At 44.7% G+C, this 15013-nt stretch overlaps 1 protein-coding gene across 1 annotated transcript in view; it reads left to right on the top strand.

The window, feature by feature from the left end:
• Positions 1–794: 794 nt before the first annotated feature.
• The window catches only part of Nelfa (negative elongation factor complex member A), a 23161-nt gene continuing 8942 nt past the window's right edge, over positions 795–15013 (top strand). Inside the window, exons 1-3 of the mRNA XM_005366065.2 lie at positions 795–1300; positions 11501–11672; positions 12834–12995. Of these exons, the coding sequence (XP_005366122.2) occupies positions 827–1300; positions 11501–11672; positions 12834–12995 (808 nt within the window). The 5' untranslated portion in view covers positions 795–826. The remainder of the gene's footprint in view (positions 1301–11500; positions 11673–12833; positions 12996–15013) is intronic.

The raw sequence follows: 15013 nt of genomic DNA on the forward strand, positions 1-15013 counted from the left end.
ATTCCTGGTACCAACCTGTCTTAGGGTTTCTATTGTTGTAATGAAATATCATGACCAAAAACAAGTTGGGGAGGAAAAAGTTTATTTGCTGTTTTTATTTATTTATTTATTTATTATATTATATTATTATTATTTATTTTCGAGACAGGGTTTCTCTGTAGTTTTTTGGTGCCTGTCCTGGAACTAGCTCTTGTAGACCAGGCTGGTCTCGAACTCACAGAGATCCGCCTGCCTCTGCCTCCCGAGTGCTTAAAGGCGTGCGCCACCACTGCCCGGCATTTGCTGTTTATTATTGAAGGAAGTCAGGACAGGAACTCAAACAAGGCAGGATCCCAGAGGCAGGCGCTGATGCAGAGGCTATGGCGGGGTGCTGCTTATTGGCTTGCTCAGCCAGCTTTCCTATAGAACCCAGGGATTGCCCCACCCACAAGGGGCTGGGTCCTCCCCCATTGATCATTAATTAAGAAAATGCCTTACAAAGCTGAATCTCAAGGAGACATTTCCTCAACGGAGGCTCCTTCTTCTGGTATGTCTAGTTTATGTCAGGTGGACACACAACACCAGCAGTCCCCGACCCCTTGTCAATTCACAAACACATCACTCTTAAGCCACAGCCCTTTCTTTCTCATTCATCCCCAAGATCCAATTTTATATAAAAAAATATAAATAACTTTAAAGGTCCCATCGCAGCACTGCCTGCAGGATGGACAAGGGGAAGAGGCTGCGAAGCGAGGCTGTGAGAAACGAGGCCAGCAGCCTTTGCAGACCTGAGCAGCGGACGTGAAACAGAATGCTCTTGTCTCTGGAGCACTTCGACCACACACGGATGCTACCGACTACGTCATTGCCCGGCTCCCACCTGGGCGCCGCCATGATGCTGTACGGAAACCCACAAGCCTCCTCCCTGCGTCTTATCGCTCACTCTCTCGCGCCACGCGAAGCCTCGGGAGGGCGAGGCCGTCCGCCACTGCGCTTGTCCGAGCTCGAGGCCCCGCCCCGCGCCCACGGGCGCCGCCATGTTGGGGGTCCTCGCTGGGGACACGTAGTCGTCCGCGTAAGATGCCGGCTCGCGCGCGCCTCTGCCGCCAAGATGGCGTCCATGCGGGAGAGCGACACTGGCCTGTGGCTGCACAACAAACTGGGCGCCACGGACGAGCTGTGGGCGCCGCCCAGCATCGCGTCCCTGCTCACCGCCGCGGTCATCGATAACATCCGCCTCTGCTTCCACCGCCTCTCCTCGGCTGTGAAACTCAAGCTGCTCCTCGGGACGCTGCATCTTCCGCGCCGAACGGTGGACGAGGTGAGGGCGCGGGCCGGAGCGCAGCTCCCGCCTCCAGCCGGCGCCTTGCCTTTACTTGTTCCCGCTGGCCGCGCGCATCTCCGGGTGGGCGCCGCTGGGCCTCCCCACCCGGCCCGACGCCGTAGTGCCTTCCGCTGCTGGACGCTGTCTGCGGGCGAGGTTCCTGGGCCCAAGGCCCGAACCGCCCTCAGCCGAGCCGCCCCGGAGCGGAGCTCTGGACGCCGCAGTTCCGAAGCTACCCATTGGTTTGGGGTTCTTAATGTAACTTTTCAAGGGACTGCTGACCTTAATTTTGTTGCTTTTGCCTCACGGAGTGTCGGTCTGCTTAGCTTCCTCTAGTCTGTCGTCTCTTTCAGTGCGTTCTTACTCCACGTTGCATCTCTGTGCAAAATATACGATGCCTTGCAAACATGTACACAAATGATATGTGTCCAGGGTCTCACTGTGTAGCCCAGGGTGGCCTCGTACTTGGTATTCTCCTGCATCACTATTTGGAGGGCTGGGATTGCAGAGCTGGGCCACCACATCGAAGCACCCTAGTTTTTAAACATTTCTGGTTACTGTTCTATCATTAAGGTTGGTTTTGGTCTTTGTTGCGCCATAAACCAAAGCTACGTGTTTTTTCAGTTTATCAAATACTAATCGCTAAACTCGTTATCTCCTCCATACAAGAGAACAAGGGTGGATTCTCTATAGCCCGTCCATGCTTCCCTCTCTCTTCCCCACAAGAGCAATCCCCACATCTGTCTGTCTGTCTATCTATGCAGGATTGTCGATTGTGTGTGTGTACATTCCTAGCACGAGTATTTAGTTTTGCATCATTTGAACTTAGAATGGCAACATGTTGCCATGGTCCATACAAAATTTCGGGGTGGTGTGGGTGTGTCTTCTGTCGGGAGACACCTGGACAGATCCATCCAAGTCGCTGCAGTTTGATTTCCGTGCACTATGGTCGTCCGTTCTCCGAGCACACCGCTTATGGATGATTAGGTTGTGTCTAGTGTTTTCATTGGTGTTTTTGTTTCATGTTAACTTGTTCCGTTGTGACTGGCACCAGCTTTACATGTTAAGTGATTGAGAGCGCTCAGTTTTCTAGACGTGGAATTGGAGGTTGTAAGCAGGATTATGGCAAGTGGGCTTTTCCAAGTGAATTGTCAAATAGTGCTAAAATATGTAGGACAAGTAAATGTGTAGATACTCCTCGATGTTTGATTGAATATTGCCATCACTTATTTTTCTGTTTGGCTTTCTTTTTTGTGAGTTGTTCAGTTTTGTTTTGTTTTTTCATGATTGTCTATTTTTCTTGACTTGTCGCTTTGGAGGAGTATTCTTTTTAATAAATGCTGGCTACTGTCTTTGTTTGGTGACATGCTACAGCTGTTTCCCAGCTGTGGCTTAGTTTTTGGGATGAAGCTCTTGGTTCTTAGCCAGTTGGTGATTGTCTCTCCTTCCCTGTGGTCTTGTTAGCACTGTGCTGTGAACCTCCTTCTCTCGTGGGCCAGGACGGGTGGTTTGTGGAGCTGAGAGTTCTGCAGTGTGGCTTTGGAAAGGTTCAGCACCACCTGCAGACTGTCTCTGCTGTATTGTTGCTTCTGCTATGGGTGTTTGAGTTTTTTTTTTTAAGTCATTTCTATGTTGTGCTAATAATGTGTTAGCTACTTACTGTCACTTTATTGTTAGTGTGTCTTGATGTGTGACATGTTTTTAACAAAATCTCAATCGTTCAATTTTATCAATAAAGAGTCTGGAGCCAGATGCTGGGGTGAAAGCCTCCTAGCCCAGAAAGGGAGAGAAAGCTGACCTTTCTCCTCAGCTGACGTCCCAGAAGCCTTTCTCCAAGCCATCTCAAAACCTCTCTTCCAGCTGAATGCCCCTCCCTCCTATTTCCTGTGCCTCTCTGTCTGTCCTCCTGACTCTCTCTTACTCTCTATGGTTTCTTTTTCTTCAAATTTTTTTATTTATTGATTTTGATTGAGCTCTACGTTTTTCTCTGCTTCCCTCCCCACTTCAAACCTCCCCCAAGGTCCACATGCTCCCAGTTTACTCAGGAGATCTTGCCTTTTTCTACTTTCTACTTCCCATGTAGATTATATCTATGTAAGTCTCTCTTAGTGTCCTCATTGTTGTCTAAGTTCTCTGGGATTGTGGTTTGTAGGATGACTTTCTTTGCCTTATGTTTAAAAACCACTTATGAGTGAGTACATGTGATAATTGTCTTTCTGTGTCTGGGTTACCTCACTCAAAATAATGTTTTCTAGCTCCATCCATTTTCCTGCAAAATTTATGTCTTTTTTTTAATATTTATTTATTATGCATACAATATTCTGTCTGTGTGTATGTCTGCAGGCCAGAAGAGGGCACCAGACCTCATTACAGTTGGTTGTGGGGAATTGAACTCAGGACCTTTGGAAGAGCAGGCAATGCTCTTAACCACTGAGCCATCTCTCCAGCCCAAGATGTCATTATTTTTTTTTCTGCTGTGTAGTACTCCATTGTATAAATTTACCACATTTTCCTTATCCATTCTTCAACAGAGGGGCATTTAGGTTGTTTCCAGGTTCTGGTTATGACAAACAAAGCTGCTATGAACATAGTTGAGCACATGTCCTTGTGGCACGATTGAGCATCCTTTGGATATATACCCAAAAGTGTTATTACTGGGTCTTGAGGAAAGCTGTTTCCTAATTTTCTGAGAAATCGCCACACTGACATCCAAAGGGGTTGTACCAGCTTGCATTCCCACCAGCAATGCAGAAGTGTTCCCTTTTCCCCACAACCTCTCCAGCATAAGTTGTCATCAGTATTTTTTTTTAGTATAATAAAGGGTTATTTATTTAGGGGTAGATTCACAGATCACCGTCCGCTGCATGAATTGGGAAACAGCAGCCGGAAGAGTGCAAACACTCTTTACATCAGCATTTAAAGTATAAGAGGCCACCCCCAAGTATGTTTGTAACTGAAAGGTCTCTGGCTGAGGGAGTTCCTACAGCAGTTGGTTTTCTTTCGGTGGGTGCAACTAATTTGCTTGGGTTGGAGTTTTCCTTCTAGTACTTACTGTAGGGCTGGATTTATGGATAGGTAAATTTAGTTATGTCATGGAATAACTCGTTTTCTCTATCTATGGTGGTCATCAGTATTTTTGATCTTGGCCATTCTTAGAGATGTAAGATGGAATCTCAGCGTTGTTTTGATTTGCATTTCTCTGATGACTAAGGATGTTGAACATTTCCTTAAGTGTCTTTTTTAGATTTCCTCTGTTGAGAATTCTCTGTTTAGTCTGTACTCCATTTTTTTTTTTTTTTACTGGATTATGTGTTCTTTTGGTGATCAATTTCTTGAGTTCTTTGTGTATTTTGGAGATCATACCTCTGTCTGATGTGGGGTTAGTGAAGATCTTTTCCCACTCTGTAGGCTGTCATTTTGTCTTGTTGACCGAGTTCTTTGCTTTACAGAAGCTTTTCAGTTTCAGGAGGTCCCATTTATTAATTGTTTCTCTCAGTGTCTGTGCTGCTGGGGTTATATTTAGGAAGTGGTCTCCAGTGCCAATGCACTCAAGTGTATTTCTCACTTTTTCTTCTATAAGGTTCATTGTGGCTGGCTTTATGTTAAGGTCTTTGATCCATTTGGACTTGAGTTTTGTGCATGGTGATAGATATGGGTCTGTTTTCATTCTTCTACATGTTAGTATTCAGTTATACCAGCACCACTTGTTAAATATGCTTTTTTTTCCCATTTGATATTTTTTGCTTCTTTGTCAAAAATCAGGTGTTTGAAGATGTGTGGGTTGATATCCAGGTCTTCTATTTGGTTCCATTGGTCCTCTGTCTGTTCTTATGCCAGTACCAGGCTGTTTTCAGTACTGTAGCTGTATAGTAGTGTTTGAAGTCAGGGATTGTGATGCCTCCAGAAGTTCTTTTATTGTACAGGATTGTTTCGGCTATCTTGGAGTTTTTGCTTTTCCATAGGAAGTTGAGTACCGTTCTTTTGAGGTCTGTGAAGACTCTATGGTGTCTTAATAATTCTATGTTCCCTTCCTGTCAACTGGCTGCTTGCTCTACCTCTTGACCTGTAGTTGACTTTATTTAATCCTGTTTACAATATTCAAGCAGAAAGCTTGAATTAAAGGTGTGTGCTAGGGCTTAGCCGCACCACAACTAGCAACAGGTTTTTCCAGTAAATAACGCAAACTCAGGGCTCACAGTGTGATCAAATATCCTGCAGCAATGATGTACAGGTTGAAGCCTCACCTCACCTCAGGAATGGCTTCAGCTTTTCTTAACCCCTAGCACTTGTATCAGTCTGTCTCTTTGTGTTTACATGTTCGTTCATGTGCGTACATCTGTGAAAGTATATGTGCATATGTGCATTTGGAGGCCAGAGTCCAGATTAGGTGTCTGCATCAGTTGCCCCACAGCATACTCCTGGGCTCTTCCTGTCTCCCTCCACCTCTGTAGTGCTGGATTATAGCTGTGTACCCACTGAGCCAGGCTCTTCTGTGGGTATGGGGATCTGAACGCAGACTCAGACTTGGCTTGGCAAGTACTCTACCAGCTGAGCCAGGCTCTCTCAGCTCACAGGGTAAATAGTCTTAATAGCATAGAACTTTGCTGGGCGGTGGTGGCACAAGACTTTAATCCCAAGCACTTGAGAGGCAGAGGCAGGCATATCTCTGAGTTTGAGACCAGCCTGGTCTATAGAGCAAGATTCAGGACAGCCAGGACTACAAAGAGAAGCTGTATTGAAAAACACACATACACACAAACACACACACACACACACACACACATATATATGTATGTATTAGTCTTGTAGCTTAGATAGAGGTTTGGGCAGTTATTTAGAACAATCATTAAGTTCTATGATTTGCCTGTATTCATATATTTCATAATTTATGTGCTGATGATATATAGAAATACATTAGGTAAGAAGTTTGAATAGCACTTGGGCTGAGATCGTCTTCTTTTTGTTGATGGTGGTTTTGTCTTTTGAGACAGGATCTCTCTACATAGTCATGACTGTCCTGGAACTCACTCTGTAGACCAGGCCAGCCTGGAACTCACAGAGATCTACCTGCCTCTGCCTCCTGAGTGCTGGGATGAAAGGCAAACACCTGGCTCTGGGCGGAGATCTTACTGTGACTGTTCTCTGTGTAACTGGCATTTATTGGTTTTTTTTTCTTATCCTACTGTTCTCATTATCTACTGTACTGTTGATCTCCCCATTGTAGCTCCTGAATTTGCCTCTTCCTCCATATCAGCTGTTGCGTTGTATATTTTAGGTTCATGTGTATATAATTTGGTAGTTGTTGCCGTTACCTTGTGAACTGAGGAGAAGGTGGAGATCTGAGTATTTGCCAATGTTTTTCCTTAGGTCTTTTAAAAATAAGTGTTCATAAAGATTATCTCCCCTTATTTTTTAATTTTTATTACATTTATTTATTATGTTGAACACTTTATATGTGGAGGTCTCAGAATACCTTGTGGGAGTAGGTTTTTTCCAAAGATTGAACTCTGCTTAGTGGGAAGTGTCTTTACTTACTGCCACGCTGTCTCTCTGGCCCTTAGGTCCTTTATGTTTGTTTGTTTTTATTTTATTTTTTTTTATTTTATTTTATTTTTTATTTTTTGGTTTTTCGAGACAGGGTTTCTCTGTGGCTTTGGTTCCTGTCCTGGAACTAGCTCTGTAGACCAGGCTGGTCTCAAACTCACAGAGATTCGCCTGCCTCTGCCTCCCGAGTGCTGGGATTAAAGGCATGCGCCACCACCACCCGGCTTGTTTGTTTGTTTTTAATAACAGAGTCTCACTCACTGTGCAGCCATGACGGGCCTGGAACTCACAAAGCTTCATCTGTCTCTGTCTCCTGTGTGCTAGAATTAAACAAATGAACCACCATGTCTGGCCTTTGTCACAGTTTTTATCTGACATTAATACTAGCTTAGTTATCTTTTTTTCTTGGTGTGAGTGTTGGGGTGATTTGAATGAGGATGCCCCTCATAGGCTCTGGGATTTGAATACTTGGATCCCAATTAGTAGCACAGTTTTGGGAGGCTTAGGGGGTGTGGCCTTCCTAGAAGAAGTATGCCACTGGGGTTGGGGTGAGCTAAAAAAAAAAAAAAAAAAGACTTTGACCATTTCAAGTTCGTTCTTTGTCATTGTGGTCGAGGATGTGAACACTTAGCTGTGCTCTGCCGCTCCTCCCTGCCATGGTGGACTTTAATACTGGAATCCTAAAGCCTTATAAATTCTTCTGTAAATTGCCTTGGTCATGATGTTCATCACAACAATAGAAAAGTAACTAATATATTGTTTTCGTAGTTTGATTTCTATCACTGTAATAAGATACGATAACCAGGGCTGTAGAGATGGCTCACTGGTAAGGGTACTGGCTGCTCTTCCAGAGGTCCTGAGTTCAATTCCCAGCACCCACATGGTGGTCACAACCATCTATAATGAGATCTGGAGTCCTCTTCTGGCCTGCAGTGATACATGCAGTCAGAACACTCTACAATAATAAATGAATGAATGAATGATTCTTTTAAAAGATACCATAACTAAAAACTACTTAGGAAGTCAATTATTTCAGCTAGAGTTTATAAAGTCTGTCATGGAGGGAACTCTTCAGGAACTCCTGAGGGTCTAGTGTTCAGACCAGATGCAAACACAGGAAAACAAGTTGTTTTGCTCAGAGCAGCTGCAAGCATAATAAGTTGTTTACAGGAAATTCAGGGTCTGGTGTTTTCAACCAGTTTTATCAAAGAGAAAGGCATTTCAGTGAATCAGTGAGGGATCCAGAATTAGTTGGAGTTGCTAACACCTTAATGTGTGGATGGGAAGTAAGGATACCTTGTGTAAGCATGCAGATGATTGCAGAGACAACAGAAACTGACTTGATGGTGCTCCAGTGAATTTAAAGGCCTTGAGGAATGGGAAGTGCTGCTCCAGGATAGGAAGGTACTCTGTAGCAGGCTTTCTTGGATTGCCAACCAGCTCCCAAATCAGAGACTTCTCATCAGTTATGAATGCTCAGCCTTGCCTTATGCTTGTCCCTCTTATAACTACCATTTCTCTTCATCTACATTTTGCCTTTGGACTTTTTACCTCTCTTCCTCTTCCCCTCCCTCTTGTGTGTCTGTTCTACTTTTCTTGCTTCTTTCTTGTCTAGCAGCTGGCTGGCTGACTGGCCTGTGTCTCTCTTTCTCCCTCATTCTCTCCAAGCCTAGATTTTTCCTATTTTTCTCTCTGCTCTCCATCCCTTCTTATCCTTCTCCTGCTTAGCTGTTGGCCATTTAAGTTTTTATTAGACCAATCAGGTGTCTTAGGCAGGCAAGGTGAAAAAAGTGCAACACATCTTTACATAGTTAAACAAATACAGCATAAACGAATGTAACACATCTTTTCATTGTTAACAAAGGCAGTGTAAACAAGTGTAACACACCTTTTCGCAGTTAAAATAATATTCCTCAGCATAAACAAATGTAACACATCTTTATATAGTTAAAATAATCCACAACAGCAAGGCACTTCTAAGACTATAGAAATGACAAACATCTGGCTGCCTGGATTCCTCCGCAGTGTTGGGGAGTTCATCCTCGGTCTATAGGCTTAGAATATCTGACAGACTTTTCTGTGAAACAAGAAATTTGAAGGACTGACCTACCTTGTCTTGGCAAAGTTTAGCAGTCATTTCCTGTATGTCCTACTAGTCCAGTTTTTACAGCATACTGTCAGCAGTTGAGGCAAGGCAGTTTCTTGCCTAGAGGCTAACTTTGCCACAATGAAAGCGAACTCCATATGGAGGTTCTTTGATGCCCATCATCCTTTTCTGAAGTAAAGTGGTGTTGCTAGAACAGATGTGTTTTGCTGTCATGAAAAGCCTTAGGTTATTAAACGTCTTAGATGCCATATTCCATAAGTCTCTAAAATGTTTGAACATCACCTATCTAAAAATATATATTTGACCTTGAAACATGCCTAACATGACTACAAGTTTGATTATTATGACTAACTGCTAACCTGCATTTTTTAACTATACATCACATTTTCACATGAGTGGCATAAACACAATACCCTAAACAAAAGTAGTAACATGCATACAGTATAACAAAATATTTTAAAATTTGTATTACTATACTAAAATTCATACCAATGTAAAATATTTGAGGTTAATAGTTTTCTTTTTACCCTATATTCCTCTAACCCCCTACACAATGACAAACATCCATAACCCACTAAATGACCAAAGAACACCCACCCCACCTATTGGGAATGTGGGTGTTGTGTTCTCTTGACTGCTTCCTATTGCCTGAGGATGATGAGATCTACAGGGGACCCTGAGGAAATTGAGGTAAAGGTCAACTCCTGGGGAAAGTAGCTGTAACTTTTGTTGTCCAGTCTTAGAACTGTTCAGCATATATGTCACCTGTCATGTGTTTTTTCTTGGTTTACTTCTTTATGTCTGTAGCCAAAATTTTCAGGAGGCCTACCCAGACCAAACCTGATCTCTATTAATCTTGAAGGAATCCACAGCCTTTTATTTCTTATGAAAACAAAAGCATAATGTCTTCCCCAACACAATACATTTTCTGAATTCCATTTTAAAGTGAAGGTATCCCTAAAGTATCTTGTAAACATGCTTTTCTGTCCTGCCTGGTCTGCAGCTACTTTTAAAAGAGTCACTCAGAGGTATAATATTACAAACCTTTTTGCATATTCTCACCCTTACTGCTTACTAACTCTTGCACGTTGTTAACCCATTCCTGTTAATCTTTATTTTGTCATGTGGCTTCATCATTACCTGTTCTCTAGTACATCTGTCTGACTCCGTACTTCTCCCCGTATCTCTGATTGGATTTCCCACCTGGCTCTGTTCTGCTTTGTTGTAGGCCAAAGGCTCTTTATTAGCTAATGGTATTAAACATCGTCACAGCACAGAGGGGATCCTACAGCATATCTAGGCCGGTTTAATTCAGCAGTCCCTTTCACAATCCCTTGTCTCAGCATCTGTGGTTCACTCATCAGCATTCAAAAAATTCAAAGTCAACATCATAGGAGCCAGACTCTATATTTCCCACTTTTATGTGCCTGTTAGTTACTTTACTCTCTGTTCAAAGACTTTATTATTATTTTAAAGATTTAGTTATTATGTATACAGTGTCCTGGCTGCATGTCAGAAGAAAGCACCAGATCTCATTACAGATGGTTGTGAGCCACCATGTGGGTGTTGGGAATTGAACTCAGGACCTCTAGTAGAACAACGGTCAGTGCTCTTAACTTCTGAGCCATTTTGCACACTAACCGATTTAGAGGTTTTTCTTCCATCTGACTGTGAATCAAACCTTAAGCTACTGCTGTGTTGCCCTGATGACTGGCTCTGCTCCTTCCTCAGGTCCATTACAGCCAGCCTTAACAGCTGCCCCAACCCTGGGACTGTGGCAGGTGATTTTACTTAGCTTGTTGGTTCTGCAGAGCCTCTTAAAGGAGCCGTATCCTCTTTTTCTTCTCTCTCTCTCTCTCTCTCTCTCTCTCTCTCTCTCTTTCTCTTCAACTTTCTTAGGCCCTATGTGGAAATTTGGGCCCCATGTTGGAACACTAAGGGTAACAGGCTTTGGGGCCACCAACCAGCTCCTAAATCATGACCCAGAGACTTATTATGAATACTCAGCCTTATCTTATGCTTGTCCCACTAGCTCTTACAACTTCAGTTAACCTGCTTCTCTTCATCTATGTCTTGCCTTAGGGTTTTTTACCTTTCTTGTGTTTGTCCTACTTCCCTGGTTACCCATGTCTGGCTGGCTGATGCAGCCTTCTCTGTCTCCCTCCTTCTCTTCTCTCTTCTCCTCTTCTCCTGAGCCTAGACTCCTCCTCTTGTTCTCTGCTTGCCGGTCCCACCTGTCCCTCTTTTGCCTAGCTATTGGCTGCTCAGCTTTTCAGGTCAATCAGGTGCCTTAGCCGAAGTGAAATAGCAATACATCTTTACATCATTAAACAAATGCAGCATATACAAAAGTAACACAGTTACACAGTTAAAGTCATATTCCACAGCAGGTTGTCACAGTGATTACTGTCACAGGCCACCCAGAGGCCACAGTGTGAAAATGGGTAGATTCGTGGCAGGAGGCATTTGAAGCTGTCGTTGTTCCAGGAGGGGAAGCGGGGCTGGTAACTTTTATAGCATGTAATTGGCATCTTCTGTCTTGGCAGATGAAGGGCGCTCTGATGGATATTATCCAACTGGCCACCCTGGACTCAGACCCCTGGGTCCTTATGGTTGCTGACATTCTGAAATCCTTTCCTGACACGGGCTCACTGAATCTAGACCTTGAGGAGCAGAACCCCAATGTTCAAGACATCCTAGGAGAACTTAGAGAAAAAGGTAAGTAGTCTGGCTTTATTTTACAATGGGAAGAAGTGGGTCTCACTTTAGAAATTGGGTTGTCCATATCACACTGTAAGTGTGGCGTGCTGTGGCTCCTCAGGCAGTGGCTCTCCTTCCTCATGCTGCAGTCTGACTTCACAGCCGTTTGCACTGCATGCTACGTCTGCCTTCAGATGACTCATCCCTGGTGTACTTGCTGTCTCTCCGTAAGCTCCATGAGGGTTGAACGCTGCAAGTTAATGTCTTCAGAACCTAAAACATTCTCTGTCCTACATAACAAATATAGAATCATAAATAAAAATCAACAAATAAGTTGCTAGAATCTGAGGTGGTTTTAGAGAAGCGACAGTAGGAGTCTCCACACCTCTGGTGCATTCTTCTTCTTGGGAAAATAAAGGCTTGAGGCTACACACCCCTGCATGGCTGCTTGTGAGGCCCTAGTACGTTTTGGGGTTTTGATTTTTATTTGTAGTCTAGGAACACTGGCCTGCACAGGTCACACATCCCCATTGCTGGGGTAGCTGACTCTCTTGGGAGCAGAAGGATGAAGCAACTTCTCCTGAATCTGCTTCTCTTATTATGTAACTGACTGGGGCAACTCTTTGGAGTTTTTCAGGCTCTGACCTCTGGTGAGCACACTGAATCAGAGGCACACATGGGTAGTTTTTAAGACCGCAGTTGAGCAGTGTCTAGGGTGACCAACCACCGGTGCTCTGTAGTCAAAGGAGGGGGGGGCTTTCCTGGTGTTGAGGCTGCCCTGTCGTTAGGATGCAGGATACTGCTCTCCATGCTGCTATACACAGTGTGCTGAGGTTCCTGCGCCCCTGCGGTCCCACAGCTTGTAGTTGACATAACTGAGGAGTCCTTGTCTTCTAGCATTTCTTGTTTTTAGAACGTCCCTGGAGAGTCTGATGAGCCTCCCTCTAGGGTGGCAGGCCTATCATTTGTTCCTGACCCACTTGGATGATCTTGGGTTCTAGAAATGGTGGGGCTGGAATGGTGGGAACCACAGGGGGTTGAAACCAAAGCAGAAAGCTGCCATGCCTGTAAAATGAAACCTACATGGAGCCGTTGGAATGTGAGCTGTGAGGGTCACAAACAGCCTGAGCTCCCTGGTGCAAGAGCTCTGACTTCCTGTGACACTCTGGCTTTCCACAGTGGGTGAGTGTGAGGCGTCTGCCATGCTACCACTGGAGTGCCAGTACCTGAACAAGAATGCCCTGACCACCCTTGCCGGGCCTCTCACCCCACCAGTGAAACATTTCCAGTTGAAGCGGAAGCCCAAGAGTGCCACTCTGCGGGCAGAGCTGCTACAGAAGTGTGAGTACTTGGGTTACAGTCCTGCTCTTTCTCTGTGCTGTCTTGAAAGAGCGTAGCTTGTCTTTTCTGTGTTAGATCACTGTTGTTTAGAAACACGCATTCAAGACCTCAGGGTTTTTAAGTGTGGTACCTATAATCTCACAAAGTAGAATCTGCTGGCCAAGACGGGATGCGAGACTGCTGCTTGTGTCCTGACCTGGTGTCTATTATAGAAGAGGTTGAAGGATTTCATTAAGTGCTTTCCTAAATCATGTCTTACAATGGTTTGTATAGAAGGCACTTACTTGCTGGAGAAAGTGTCCTTTAGCTAAATAACATTATTAAAGTATGGGTTTTAAGCCAGGTGTATTGTGTACCTGGGTCACAGCTTCTTGAGCTACTGAGGCAGAAAGATCACTTGAGCTCAAACTGTGATAGGGTTTCTCTGTTATACTCTGGCTGTCCTGGAACTAGCTCTATAGACCAGCCTAGCTTTGAACTCAAGAGATCCGCCTGCTTCTGCCTCCTGAGTGCTGGAATTAAAGGTGTGGGCCACCATACCCAGCTCAAAACCTCATTTTAGCAAAACAATACAAATAAAAGCCAAACAAATGAAAAGGATTAAAAATAAAAAACATAAATTTCCATAAACTTGGCTGTCCTGAAACTTACTTTGTAGGCCAGGCTGGCCTCAGATTCACTGATATCTACCTGCCTCTGCCTCCTGAGTGCTGGGATTAAAGGTGTGTGCCACCACCGCCCGGGTCATAAATGTGCAGTTAACATTTACTAAGGTTTGTAAATAGCTCTGGTTTTTTGTTTTGTTTTGGGAATACAGTCTCACTGGGTAGCCTAAGCTGGCTTGAGTTCTACCTTCTCCTGCCTCAGCCTCCTAGAGTGTTGGGATCACAGAGCTACACCAAGCCCAGCAAATATGGTTTGGAGAAATCTGAGAAGAGCCTGGAGCCGGCTGTGTCAGTTGGCTGCGGTCTGTGCTGCCTGGTAGCTGCGGGGCAGCCCGACTGAGCTGCTCTGAAAGGTCTCTGCTGTCGACAGTCAGCAGCACGGCCACTGCCTTCGATCTAACCCTGCAGCTTTCCCGAGCCACTGGAGGATAATCTGTTTCTTTCTCAGACCTATGTAGAACTCTGTGAGCCCTGGGCCTACTGTAAAGATGGCTGCGGGACCTGTGAGAGATACCAGCCCCTCTCAGGCTCCAGGTTTCTTGGAGTGCAGCAGGTGGCTGTGATGTTTCTGCAGCCACTTAAATGCAAATTTCCGAACACAGTCTCGGCTGCATTTAAGCTTGTGTCAAGCTACTCCATGAACTGGGGAGGTTTAGACACATATGCTTACAACTGACCGGTTTATTGTTTGATATTGTTTTATTACGGCTCTGATCAATTCCTTTTCTTTAACATTCAGCTCTTTCACATTGGCTTCACTCTGTGCTAATGGAAGAATCTATCTTGCTGCGATCTCAAGTGCCCCGTCAGTGGTATTTTCTTGGCTTAGGTCATCACTTTAGAAAGCCAGTGCAGTTAAGAGGGAAATTTAATATTTTCTGTTAAGGGACACAAGAAGAGAAAACACGCCTGCTATACTAGCCCTGGTGTTAGTCCTTCCATGGCCACAAGAGTCCCTGGTGAATGGAGCAGAGTTGGGCAGGGGTCTGAGAGTCCACAGATGAAGACAGGCAGCCAAGTCAGGGCCATCCCAGGGGAAAGACTTTTCTGTTTTCCGTCCATCTCTTGCCGCCAGGATTTGTCCCAAAACAAGCTTTGTTTACCAGAGCAAAGGGAAGGCCTCAGCGGATTGAGTTATGGCCACAGGCGAGTGCGGTGCTCTCCCTTTTGGAGGAGATGTAGTGGAAATTAAGTTGGTCTTAACTAACTGTTGCTCCATCGGTGTATCCTCAGAAACACCTAGAAACAGGCACCCAGGATGAGACTTGGCACCCCAGAAGCCATGCGGTGAGCAGTTGGCCGCTTCCTTCTTTCCTGCCAAGGAAACCAAAGCCCGCACCTACTGTAGCCCAT

The sequence above is a fragment of the Microtus ochrogaster genome, unplaced genomic scaffold (genome assembly GCF_000317375.1).
Source record: "Microtus ochrogaster isolate Prairie Vole_2 unplaced genomic scaffold, MicOch1.0 UNK6, whole genome shotgun sequence".
NCBI lineage: Eukaryota > Metazoa > Chordata > Mammalia > Rodentia > Cricetidae > Microtus > Microtus ochrogaster.